Consider the following 14,276-nt stretch of genomic DNA (forward strand, 5'->3'; position numbering starts at 1 on the left):
CAACACCTTCAAAGTTTTGACTCCACAACAGCAATAACAATAGTTAAACAAAAACAATGGGCCAGCTAAGTCATGGGGTGCAGTGTATGATCATTTACAGAAGCAGTCACCAACATTCCATGACAAAATCAGTCTAAAGGCAAAATTGACATAAGTGTGATTACAAATGTTATCCTACCACACATATTAGATGCTGGCAAATGGCACAATGCGAGAAGCCCACACGTGGCAAGCTCACTGACTACTGTGGATTTGTTTATAAAACAAGAAGTTGTCGTCAACAACTTTTAAACATAGCTGTCAAAAGATTCCCAACTCCAGAATAGACACTCCCCTGGGCTTACAAGCCCTCTACCCTCATGTGTTTCAAAAACTTGTCTAATTCACTATTAGGGTGTAACTGCATTAGGATGTCAAAATTTGGCCCCTGGTGTAAATCCTTTCTATCATATAGATTATGGTGTATGAAATGTACTAAAATCCAAATTAAGAAAAATTTCAGTTTGCTTGAATGATTTAATTAAAATGCAAAATTTAAATTGTAAAATCATCTTTTAATTGTGCCAGGGTGAACAAGGTCTTCCAGGATTTCAAGGACCATCTGGACCACCAGGACCTGTGGTAAGTAATGGGGCCACAATTGTTCATGTTATGCATTAATGATCTGGATGAAGGAACTGACGGCATTATTGCTAACTCTCCAGATGACACAAAGATAGGTGGAGGGGCAGGTAGCTTTGAGGAAGTGAGGATGCTGTAGAAGGACTTGGCAGGTAAGGACAGTGGACAAAGAAGTGGCAGAATACAATGGGGAAAGTGTGAAGTTATGCACTTTGGTAGGAAGAATATTTTCTAAATGGAGAAAGTTTTCTGAAATCTGAAGGACAAAAGGACTTGAGAGTCCTAGTTCAGGGTTCTCTTAAAGTTAACATGCAGGTTCAGTTGGCATTTAGGAAGACAAATGCAATATTAGCATTCACTTCAAGAGAGCTAGAATGCAAGAGCAAAGATGTACTGCTGAGGCCTTATAAGGCTCTGTCAGACCTTATTTGGAATATTGTGAGCAGTCTTTGGACCCATATTGAAGGAAGGATGTGCTGGCATTGGTAGGGATCCAAAGGACGTTTGCAAGTATGATCCCAGGAATGAAGAGCTCATCATGTGGGAGGATGAGGGGGGAGTCTGATTGAAACTTACAGGAAACCGAGAGGCCTGGGTAGAATGGTCAGGAAGAAGTTGTTTCTACTAGTAGAAGAGACTGGGTCCCAAGGGCACATCCACAGAGTGAAGGAACAGCAATTTAGAACTGAGATGAAAAGGAATATCTTCAGACAGAGGGTGGCTAATCTGTGGAATTCATTGCCACAGCAGGCTGTGGAGACCCATTCATTGAGTGTATTTCAAACAGAGATAAGGGGATCAAGCACTGTGGGAGAATGCAGGAAAATGGGACTGAGAAACAGACTTGATTGAATACCAGAGCAGACTCGATGTACTGAATGGCCTATTTCTGCTATGGTCTTTTGTGAATTATGTTCTGTTTATTAATGACGGCCAACTATTATAGTTAAAAACATTTAAGTCTTTGGAATTCTACATGGTTAACCAGCGTGAAATAGAAGCTTTCCTTTCAAACCAAAAATACACTACAAACCCTAAGAAACATATTTAATTATGTTCATTAAAGGAACTCATCTTGTTGAATGACATTATAATCTTCCTGTTAAGAACTGTTATTTCATTATGATTTTTTTTTGTTTGAATACCACAAATGTTATTTGTATTTCAGGGTTCTAAAGGTTTAAAAGGGGAACCAGGCCTACATGGTTTTAAGGGTGAAAAGGTACATGTGAAATCATTCAAAACTTTGTAAATAAAAATTCGATGTATTGCTTTAAAAATGTAAAATTAAATATTTAAAATCTAATTTTATACCATTTTTTGTGCAAGGGTTCAAAAGGTGACAAAGGTTCTCATGGTTTTCCTGGATTACGTGGATTTCCTGTAAGTTTAACTTACTTTATACTTGATATTAAAACACAAAGTGTGTAAAGTGTTCACAATAAAACAATTGCAGTAACATCTGTTTACATTATAGGGGCATCAAGGTGCAAGTGGGAAAAATGGCTTACCTGGAATTCCTGGCATGAAGGTTTGTGAATTTTAAAATTTGTTTCTATCCTGATACTGTAATTGCTGAAATGAAAACATTTTGCCAGAGATTTTCATCTTACAATAATCAGGATAAATGCACGAATGCCAAATATCAAACAGTTTCAATGCAGTACAATCAAAACTGTATTTCTACAGTACTGTAGAAACACTGCAGGAGGAAAAGGATGCTAATGTTTTTGGCAAATCAACTCTGATTAGTTGCCATGGAGAATTATTACCCATTCTTCTGGGTAACTTAGAAAAGGCACAAGACATTAAAAAATATTTTTGCAGAGAATGGGTCCCTGCGAACGTCAATTTTAGCAAGTGGAAATCAGTCATCCTATAAGCTCCATTAGTTATGTTAAATTGGTTGTAAGTGTGGCTGTTACAATATTCAGGATTGTTCAGAATGTGCTTCTTATCTGCTGAACTACATCCAGAAGTAACCATATTCTTTTGGCTTTTGCAAACATGGGCTATTTGAGAATGATCTGTACTCTACCTGTTACAAACAGTTGGAGAAGCAAGCTACACAAACAGCATTAAAATATATCTTATACTAACCAATCATCATGGTAAAAGTTTTATTGTATCTGATAAACTTGGGGTTACAGTTGTAACAGTGAACTTGTCATTACAACCTGAAACTGACGTATTAGAAATTGCACAGTTAAATGAAATGGAAATCAAGAAATTGTTGCCAGTGATTCCTTGCTCCTCTGTTGAATGTGCTATTGAAGTTTGTGCAGATGGAATCCTTTTGAAATATCGTATATTAGTATGAATTTCCACTTTTATTCTGTGGATTTATTAGTTATACCCTGTTGGAAGAAGTATAATGGGTTTTTAATGACATACAGAGATCAAAATTATTAATAAACAACCTCTCTGACCCTGAAAAATATTCTTATGTCATGAAATGATAATTTATTCACAACCTTTTCAAATGATATGTTATTTTTTCAATCATATCATATTTTAGCTTCTACATAATTCCATGTATATGTCATTGTCTTTATTTTGCAAACTGTAAAGTGATTGCAAGTGTAGATTATCTATAGCTTTATTTCTCTATTTGCTATCTGTACAAATTTTAAAACTGTTTATTAGTTGCTTAGCCTGCTTGTTAACATTATTGTTGTTTGGATGCTGGAAACGCCATTGAACTGACTCCAGAATTCAACTATGTTAGAAAGATGAAATCCAAGCCACAGGTTTCCCTTGACATTTATTGGCACCTTTCTCTGACACTGTTGCTTCACAAAATCGAGGACATCTTCTATTAGCAGGTCTCTGATTTCACTATATGTTTCACAGATGGAATATTTGCCCTAAATTGGTTAATTCTTTCTTAAGTGGACCCCACAAGCCAATGAGAACTTGGGAGGAAAAGTCCCTTAAAGGTGGAGTCAGAGGTATTGAGGGTAATGAAGAAGGTGTTTGGTACACTTGCCTTTATTGGTCAGTGCATTTAGTATAGGAGTTGGGAGGTCATGTTGCTGGGACTGTACAGGATATTGGTTAAGCTAGTTTTGGAATATTGCATTGAATTTTGGTCTCCCTGTTTTGGGAAAGACATTGTTAAACTTGAAAGGGTGCAGAAAAGATTTACAAGCATATTGTTGGGGTTAGAGGTCTTGAGCTGTAGTGAGAGGCTGAATAGGCTAGGGCTATTTTCCCTGGAGTGTCAGGAGGTTGAAGTGTGACCTTGTTGAAATTTATAAAATCATGAGGGGCATGGATAGGATGAATAGCCAAGGTCTTTTTCTCAGGGTAGGGGAGTCCAAAAATAGATGGCATAGATTTAAGGTGAGAGGGGAAAGATCGAAAAGGGATCTAACGGGCAACGTTTTCATGCAGAGGGTGATGTGTGCATGGAATGAGCTGCTGGAGGAGGTGTTGGAGGCTAATACAATTACAACATTTAAAAGGCATTTGGATGGATATATGAATTGGAAGAGTTTAGAGGGATATGGACCAAATGCTGGAAAATGGGACTGGATTAATGTAGGATATCTGGTTGGCATGAATGAATTGGACTGAAGGATCTCTTTCTGTGCTGTCCAACATCTTGAGCCTCTGATTGTCCCCTCAACTGAGATGTGGTGATTCTCATGTTAAACCATCACCCGTTTTCTCTCTCCCGCTCTCCCTCTTTCTCTCGTTCTCTATCTCTATGTACTGGGCAAGACAATGATGATTTTACCTCTTTTATTTGCATCCAATGCGATGTCACGTCTAGTAGTGAGTTATGAGCTTGCCAGTACTTGGAAAAGAGGACCATGATATATAAACAGCCAGAATATCATCTGTAAAAATAGGAACAGATGTACACCATTTGACCTTTCAATTCAGCTTTATCATTCGGTAACATCATGGCTGTAATGCAGTGTAAGAAATTGAATGTTTTTATGCTGTTTGGCTCAGACAAGAAATAAAAAACAATAATTACTAATTAATTGATAAATATTGAGTAAAGTCTTGCTCTCACCTCTGGTTGAGGTAGTTTTAACTTGATGTGTCTGAAGTAGGTGGTTGTGGATTGGCAGCCTGTTTCCTATCTTTCCGTATTTTGATCTGTGATGACTTCAAATTCAATATGACTGCAATAAATAAAGCATAAGCTGCAACACTAAAAGGACATCAGAATTTTTTTAGTGAAAAGGGCTAAATGGTGTGCAGTAGGTAAAAGAGACTGAATCTATTCACTAGGAATTATTCACTGGAATTTAGAACAATGAGGATGAAGTCTCAAAGAGCCCTATAAAATCTATCAGGAGTAGATAGGGTAAATGCAGGAAGAATGTTTCCGATGTTTGGGGAGTTTCGAACCATGGGTCAAGAGTTAAAGGCTAAGGCTGTTTAGGACTGATATGTGGAGAAACTTCTTTCTGCAGATCGTAGTAACCCTGTGGAATTCTCTTCCACAGAAAAACATTGATTTTTTTTTCAAGAGAGAGTTAGTGTAGTTTTTAGATTTAAAAAAATCAAAGAGTACATGGAGCAAGGTCCTGAGTTAGATGATTAGCCATGAATTAGCGGGCGGCACGGTGGCACAGTGGTTAGCACTGCTGCCTCACAGCGCCTGAGACCCGGGTTCAATTCCTGACCCAGGCGACAGACTGTGTGAAGTTTGTACGTTCTCCCGTGTCTGCGTGGGTTTCCTCCGGGTGCTCCGGTTTCCTCCCACGGTCCAAAGATGTGCGGGTCAGGTGAATTGGCCATGCTAAATTGCCCGTAGTGTTAGGTAAGGGGTAAATGTAGGGGTATGGGTGGGTTTCGCTTCGGCGGGTCGGTGTGGACTTGTTGGGCCGAAGGGCCTGTTTCCACACTGTAAGTAATCTAATCTAATGGAATGATGGGGCAAGCAAGGCTGAATGGCCTACTCCTGCACCTATTTTCTATGTTTTTATTATCATTGATTTCCTGCTAATAAATTCATTTGTGGTATAATATGGCACTGATGATGGTACATTGTCGAGTTTACTGTGTCCTGCATCTGAGTGTAGCATCTTTATTGGACAGTCCCACAGCCTGGGCTTGTAGCACTGACCTAATCTCAGGGAAAAATGATGAAGCGGTAGAATCTTATATGCATTTTGTTTTTAATATCCTGAATACTTTTGTTTACATTTGGGAGATTCTACACTGGTGTCTGGTGGATCTTTGGAACGAGCAGTCACCAGGGTGAAATGTCCATCCACATCTTTGAGCTCACATCCTGCTGGTTCAATTATGCTATCCTAGGACATCCTGAGTCTGTACCTGTACATTTCTTGGTCATCTGGAGTATGACAGTGAGGACAACAGATTCTGACTCTCCTGACCCTCCTCCACCTCCTGAAAGAAGCTCCTACTGTAGCTTCTCCTCGTGAAGGCTGTGTGGCAGCTCCTGGAGCAGACTGTTGTTCTTCAGCTTACTAATGTCTTTCTAACTCCTGCCTACATCATGAAGCATTTAATAAGAAACCTCTAGTCAGTTTAAGTTAAGTGCCTCTTATGTCAAATTATCAAAGACTGATTGGAAAATTCTATTTGATCTTCAGACCTTTGTGCCATTAAGAGCAGTGCAGCTGCCTGGATATGACTGCTGGTGGCAGACAAGGGGCTAGTGCTTCAGACGATTTCTAAACACACTCCTACTCCACCTACCTGAGCACTGGCTGGCCTGAGAAATGGTCTGTATTCCAAAATAGTGGCCTGGTTAATTAGTTTGCAGTGCCTGAGAGTTTTGATTAGCAGTCTGTTATGACCAGGTGAGTAAGGATAAATCAGCTCCTCTTGTTTTATTCCCTTAGATCATCAAGGCCATTTGTCGGTTGTCAGATAGAGGAGGGTGTAACCGTGACTGAGGAAAATAAAATGATCCAGTGGGCAACAGCGCAGGAGCCTCACCTTTTGCAATTGTCCAACAGATTCAAGGTTTATTTAGCTTATTTAGATGACAGGAATGGCTGCAAATGGATGAGCTAACTGACAATGACACATTGATACAGGAAGCCATTCAATTGGGGGTTGAGCATGAAGAAATGTAATTGTTGTAGGGAGCAGTATAATGAAGAGTATATACACTGTTCTCTGCAGTAAATCGAGAAGAGAAGAATTAGCTTCATTGTCACATGTACTCTCATGAGTACAGTGAAAAGTTTACAATTCGCCACTTACAAGGTGCCAACTTAGGTACCTAAGTACAGATTCTTGAGGACAAATTCTGAGGGGAAAAAGTTAGAAAAGTAAAGAAATAAAAATTCCAGCAATAAATTAGAAAAATAGAAAAATAACGTGTTGAAATAACAGTTCTTCCAAACCAGATCATACCAGGCTGGGTTTCATGCCAAGTCGAGGAGTCGAGTCCAAGCTCAGGCCGGGAGTTGAGATCATGCTGAGGCCAGGAGTTTGACACCATGCTGAGGCTGGGAGTCGAATCCATGCTGAGGTTGGGGATTTGAGTCCATGCTGGGGTTGGGAGTTCGAGTCCATTCTGAGGCTGAGAATTCAAGTCCACACTGAGATTGGGAGTCCACACTGGCTTTCACCCTGGACATCATCAATGTCACCCGGGGACAGGAAGTGAAAAGAAAAAGAAAAAAAAATGTGAAAAGAGAGAGGAGGAAAGGAAAGAAACAGAGTGGACGTGCTACTCCGGAGTCCTACACCACCACCATCTTGGAGATTTTCTTTCTCCTACAGCTTGTGTCCAATTAGTTATGTCATCTATCTGGTGTCAGGGCTGCGATATCTGCTGTAATCTGGAGAACTTGCAATGGGAAAGGGAGAATTCAATGGTCAACATCGATATCAACATGACAGGTAGAACAAGAAAAGAAGTTCTGCTGTGAGAAATGCAAAACTCGGTGCTAAACTAGAAAGCAGAACCTCCAAGGTAATCATCCCTGCATTTTTACCTGTGCCACTTCAAAATTGATAGGGCAAATAAAATTAGAGAATGGCAATGTGAGGTATGTGGATCAAAGACTGGTGTGAGAGAGATGTGTGCAGGAACTAAGGTAAGGAAAAATGCAGTCTGTAGCATTAGAATGTTCTGCACCTGAACTATGCTGAGACTGGTGTTTTAGCTAGCTGCATAGCTAGGGAAGTAGTAAGACTTTTGACGGTGTATGAGAGATCCATCTCGGTTAGATGTAGAAAATCAAGGGCAGAGTCAAGGCAGGAGAGCAAAATAGGAATACCAGTGATCACAATCACTCATTAATGAGTATGATTGTCCACCTAGAAAAGTCTTTGTCACTAGTCATGGGTTCTCTGGGTCCTTGTGTGGCTGATTTCTTGAGGGAAGCCTTCAGTGAGTCTTTGAAATGCTTCTTTTGTCCTCCTCATATTTGCCATCCTTAAACTGGGCAAGGAAAATTTGCTTTGGTAGTCAGAACCTAGGCATCCTAAACACATGGCCAACCTAGTGGAGTTGATTTCAATCATGGTCTTGATGTTAGTGTTATGCATAGCTTTAAGGATGTTGATGTTAGTATGCTTGTTCTCCAGTTGATGTGGAGAATCCATCCCAAAGGGCATTGATGATACTTCTTTTAGGTGGCTCTATATGTAGTTCATCTGTCAATACCATATACAAGAGTCAGAAGGATGACTGACTTATACTCAAGGATCTTGGTATCTGCCCGGGTTGTAGTGGTCATTGAAGACTCTCATCCTTAAGCATCTGAAAGTATGTTCACAGATGGGCTGACATGTAGAATCTCCACATCAATGTCAGCCTTAGATGAGAGGTGGTTTCCTAGGTGAAGGAAATGTTCCACATTTGGGAGGATTTCTCCACTGATCTTAATGGCAAGATAGACCAGGTTGGTAAATAATTTGAGCTGGGACAGGTTGGTAAATGATTTGAGACTTCTTGAGGTTGAGGCTGAGACCAATTCTTCAGTACACTTCTGCGAAGGCATTAAGCGAGGTTTGAAGATTCTCTTCGGAGAGAGCAGAGATGGCATTGTCATCTGCATTCTGAAATTTCACAAGCAAAGTCAGTGCCACCTTCTTCTTGGATTTCAACCAGTTAAGATTGAAAAGTTTTCTTTCCATCCTATAGATAATGTCCACACCACTGGGAAGCTTGTCCTAGACAAATTGAAGAATGGAAGAAATGTTGGGGGCGATGACACATACTGTTCAGCCCTTGTTTTACCTCAAGGATTCTGTCATTTTACCATCAGTGAAGACCATTGCTAACATCTTGTTGTGGAGGAGACAGAGGATCTTGATAACTTTCACTGGACAGTTGGCCTTTTATAGGGTCTTCAATATCACTTCTCAGTTGATGGAATCAAAAGTCTTGGTCAGATCGGTGAAAGCCATGTGGAGTGTTTCGTTTGTACATGGTGTTTTTCTTGGAGTTGCTGAGCAGTGAAAATCGCGTACGTAATTGCATTGTTTGGGCGGAAGTTATATTGGCTTTCAGGATGGGTTTCCTCAGAGACTGGGTGAAGATGCCTAACAAGAATTCAGGCCATGCCTGTTTCTGTCAATCAAGAATACAATACCTTGGTAGCTCCATTAGCGAACTTTGTCTCCTTTCTTGAAGATAGTGGAGATGGCAGCATCCCTGAGATCGGCAGGGATTTTCTCTTTGTCCCAGATTTTCAGGAACAGCTGATGGAGATGACGGGTAAGCTCTGCTTCTCAAGTTTGAAAATCTGCACTGGGGAATTCCACCTACTTCTGCAGCTTTACCATTTTTCATGTGTCTAATCGCAGTTTCAAGTTCTGCGTCACACAGTGGGAGATCATCTTTGGGGAGTTGGGGATTTCCTGAAGCATGTCCTCATTGTTGATTGTATCACAGTTTAGTAGTTCATTGAGTGTTATCTCCATCGAAGGCTGATGTTTCCTCTGTCTGTTAAAAGGATTCCATTCTTCATTCTCATCGATTTGAGGCCAAAGGATATTGGGTCTCTATATTGTCTTGGTGGCACTGAAGAAAGCCTGGTGTCATGCTTGTCAGCAAGGAATTGCAACTCCTTAGTTTTCTCAGGCCACCATTGTTCTCGATTTTCCTTTTCTTCTTTGTAACTCCACTTTTGCAGTTTGAGGAGTTTTCCTCTTTGCTTTATTGATGTTGTTTTGCCTGGCATGGAGAGGTGTTGTCGATGAGGTGTTGGATGATATAGTCATCCTCGATGAACTAGTCTTGGTGTTTCCTGCTCTTGTAGTATGAGATGATGGTTGTCTTCATCTGTTTCCAGACTGCATCCACTCTGTTAAAATTAACTCTTTCGAGATTTTCGTGAAGAACTTGTTTGAAGTGTACTAGTCTGCTTGTCTGTTGTAGCTGTTTAATTTTTGAGCTTCTTTTTTCTAAAATTTTTCTTTGTTTTCAGCTGCTTTTAGTGACATTTTTTGGTCATTGAGGAGTGAATGAGCTGGTGATCCGTCTAGCAGTTGTCTGCACTGCTCATTGCTATGGCAATGAGGGCATCCTTTCGGTGTCAGGATCGAACAATGATGCAATCAATCATTTGCTAGTACTTTGCTACTGACTGTCTCTATGAAGCCTTGAACTTGTCTTTTTAGTGGAGCAGTGTGTTGGTGACCAACTAGTGTTTCATACATTTGATGAGCAGGAGTATCCAATCAATTGCAATTCCCAAATCCTTTCTTTTCTTCAGTACATTGATGACTGCTTCTGTGCCGCTTCATGCTCCTGCCAGGACCTTGAAAACTTCATTCACTTTGCTTTCAATTTCCACCCTTCCAAAACTTTCACATCGTTCATTTCCAACACTTACCTTCCTTTCCTTGACCTCTCTATCTCTATTTCAGGGAATAAACTGTCCTTGCTATCCACTACAAAGCCACAGACTCCCATAGCTACCTTCACTACAACTCATCACACCCTACATCCTGCAAGGACTCCATCTCATTCTTCCAGTTCCTTTGCCTACATTGATCTCTTCGAATGGTGCCACCTTCCAAAATGGCACTGCTGATATGGCTTGCCTCTTCCATGTCTGTGGTTGATAGGACCCTCAATTAAATCTGACCTATCATCTGTGCTTCCACCTCTGCTCCTTTCCATCATTCACAACAGTATGATCAGGTTCCCCTTGTCCTCATTTTCCATCCCACCAGCCTCCCATTCAAAGGATCATTTTCTGGCAATTCAGACAGCTCCAGCAGAACACCACCACCAAACACATCTTCCCCTCACTCCCCTGTCTGCATTTCACAGGGATAATTTCCTCTGAGACACCCTAGTCCAATCCACAGCCACCAACACCAGTCCCCCCTTTCCATGACTCCTTCCCATGTAATCGCAGAAGGTGCTGTCATTTTAATACACTGTCCTGCTTACGTACCCACATGTCTACCTTTGGTATGCTGCATGTTTCAGGGAATCACAGCGCAAACTGGAAGAAAACATCTCATCTTCAGACTAGGCACTTTAGAGCTTTCTGGACTTAATTTTGAGTTCAACACCTTCAAATAGTGAGCCATTTCTTTCCTTCCTCTTAGCTTGTTGTCATGTCCTCTCCTCCACTGTAGTTTCAAGCCTGGCAGGAGATACACCATTGTTCTGCCATTCTCACATTCCGATCACTTAATGTAAACTACTAAGATCTTCTCTCCATCAGTATCCTACACAACTACCATTCTGAACTATAGTATAAATGCTGTACCTCCATACTTCACTTCAGCTCTGATGAAGCATCACTTAGACTTGAAACATTACCTTGCTCTGTCTCCAGTAAAGGTTCCAGCATCTGCAGTAATTTGTTCCTATCTTTTTATGACCATTTCCAGATTTGGGCATTGTTTCCAATGCTGGTGTTTAACCCATTCCCCTACCTATTATCCTATCCTCTATCCTCCCCTATTATCCCTGACTAATACACTTAACTACACATCCCTGAACACTATGGGCAATTTAGCATAGCCAATTCACCTAACCTGTACATCTTCAGATTGTGGGAAGAAGCCGGAGCACCCGGAGGAAACCAACGCAGACACAGGAAGAATGTGCACACTCCACACAGACAGGTGCCCCAGGCTGGAATTGAATCTGGGGCTCTAGTGCTGTGAGGCATCAGTGCTAACCACTGAGCCATCGTGCTGCCCAATGCTGTTCTCAATTGTGAATCCAGTTTCATTTGTCATTGATTGATTCTTGGGATAGAAAGGTGTAACCACATCCTTCTTCCCTCATCTGTCCTTGGGCCTTAAAAGAGGTGACTAATAAAGTCGTAGGTGCATTGGTGTTAATTCATGATATTCTGGAGGTTCCATCATACTGGAACATAGCAAATTTAAGAGGAAAACGTGAGGTCTGCAGATGCTGGAGATCACAGCTGAAAATGTGTTGCTGGTTAAAGCGCAGCAGGTCAGGCAGCATCCAAGGAACAGGAAATTCGACGTTTCGGGCATAAGCCCTTCATCAGCCCTTCCTGATGAAGGGCTTATGCCCGAAACGTCGAATTTCCTGTTCCTTGGATGCTGCCTGACCTGCTGCGCTTTAACCAGCAACACATTTTCAGCCCATAGCAAATTTAACCCTTGTATTCAAGCAGGGAGGGAGGCAAGAATGAATAAGTCAGTTAACTTGATACCTGTCATGAGAAAGGTGTCAAAATCAATTATGAGGAGGTTATGGCTGGGCATTCAGAAATATTTATATTAATCTGGTAGAGTCATCATAGTTTTCTGAAAGGGAAATTATGTTTTACCAAATTATTTCAGTTTTTTTGAAGGAAGAAAATGTGCAATAGATAAGCAGGACCCCATTGATTGATTGAATTTGGATTTCCATAAAACATTTGACAAGATGCCACTTGAAACATAGAACATAATGTGAGAAACAAAGCTCACTCACTTCAATAATTTCAGTCTGAGACAAGATCTGAATCAGTAGTGTCATTTATTTTACACTTGCAAGTGGGTGTGATGTCCACAAGACAGGGACAAAAAACACACTGAATTCAACAAATACTCGATATTTATATAATTTGGTTCCTACATTTTTTTTCTTATTTCATTGTTTCCCCCCCCCCCGTTTACATCCGCCACTTCCCTAAGACCGGTACCCATTACTCCTGTTTATCTCTTGTCTTATCCAGCCTTGTCTGTGACAAAATGCTTATTCCTGTTCTCACAAGGCCATTTGACCTCATCCTGCTGTGAGCACATCCTTGCCTTACCATTATTTACTCCCTCCATCTGTGCCGCCTCTCTCAGCATCTTATCATTAAGACTCTTTTAATTGGGGTTTGTTCCTGTGTTTCTGTAAAAGTGGGAAACAGATGCTTATACCTATTGTTTACACAGACATATTTAGTTTAACTGCCTCTCTTCACAGCATTTTATCTAGTGCCTGTATTATCTACCATTGTTTTGCAGTCCCGTTTCTTTCTTGCATCCATTTTTAGCTAATACAAAAAAAATTATGCATTTCCTCCACATAGTTTCCATTCTTGTTGACTCAGCTCTTGGCTGAAACAAATACACACTGATGTGAGTTCATTCACCTTGTATCAGAAATTATAATTGCAGAATTGCAGAAATAACATTAATTTACCTATATCCCACAATAAGAACATAGAACAAAACAGCTCAGAACAGCCCTTCGGCCCTTGATATTGTGCCAACCTGTGATCTAATCTAATTCTGGATTAGTGGTGCTGGAAGAGCACAGCAGTTCAGGCAGCATCCAAAGTGCAGCCTGAACTGCTGTGCTCTTCCAGCGCCACTAATCCAGAGATTTCACTGCACTTTGGATGCTGCCTGAACTGCTGTGCTCTTCCAGCACCACTAATCCAGAATCTGGTTTCCAGCATCTGCAGTCATTGTTTTTACCTTGTGAACACAATCTAAGCCCATCCTCCTATACTATCCCATCATCATCCATGTGCTTATCCAAGGATTGTTTAAATCTCCCTAATGTGGCAGAGTTAACTACATTGGCAAGCAGGGCATTCCATGCCCTTAACACTCTCTGAGCAAAGAACCTGCCTCATATCTGTTGTAAATCTATCACCCTTCAATCTGCAACATTCTTCCACACTATCCACTACTCCACCAACTTTAGTGTCATCTGCAAATTTACTAACCCATCCATCTGTGCCTGCATTTAAGTCATTTATAAAATGACAAACAGCGGTGGTCCCAAAACAGATCCTTGTGGCACACCACTAGTAACCAGACTCCAGACTCTCTCAACCACCATTCGCTGCCTTCTTACAGAAAGCCAGTTTCTAATCCAATCTGCAAAATCACCTTCAATCCCATGCCATTGCATTTCCTCCAACAGTCTACCTTGTGGAACCTTATCAAAGGCCTTACTGAAGTCCACGTACACCATGTCAACTGCCTTACCTTCATCCATATGCTTGATCACCTTCTCAATAAACCCAGTGAAGTTTTTGAGACATGACCTGCCCTTGACAAAACCATGTTAACTATCTGTAATCAAATTGTTGCTTGCTAGATGATTATAAATCCTATCTCTCATAATCCGTTCCAAAACTTTTTTTACAACAGACATAAGGCTCACTGGCCTATAGTTACCTGGGTCATCTCTACTGTCCTTCTTAAACAAGGGCACAACATTTGCAATCCTCCAGTCCTCTGGTGCTAAACATGTAGACAATGACAATGCA

At 40.8% G+C, this 14,276-nt stretch overlaps 1 protein-coding gene across 1 annotated transcript in view; it reads left to right on the forward strand.

Annotated features, from left to right (window-relative positions):
- The window catches only part of col21a1 (collagen, type XXI, alpha 1), a 457,104-nt gene that overhangs the window by 206,451 nt on the left and 236,377 nt on the right, over positions 1-14,276 (forward strand). The window contains exons 13-16 of the mRNA XM_060854885.1: positions 568-621; positions 1,790-1,843; positions 1,951-2,004; positions 2,099-2,152. Coding sequence (XP_060710868.1) covers positions 568-621; positions 1,790-1,843; positions 1,951-2,004; positions 2,099-2,152 — 216 coding nt within the window. The remainder of the gene's footprint in view (positions 1-567; positions 622-1,789; positions 1,844-1,950; positions 2,005-2,098; positions 2,153-14,276) is intronic.

Source organism: Hemiscyllium ocellatum, chromosome 3 (genome assembly GCF_020745735.1).
Source record: "Hemiscyllium ocellatum isolate sHemOce1 chromosome 3, sHemOce1.pat.X.cur, whole genome shotgun sequence".
NCBI lineage: Eukaryota > Metazoa > Chordata > Chondrichthyes > Orectolobiformes > Hemiscylliidae > Hemiscyllium > Hemiscyllium ocellatum.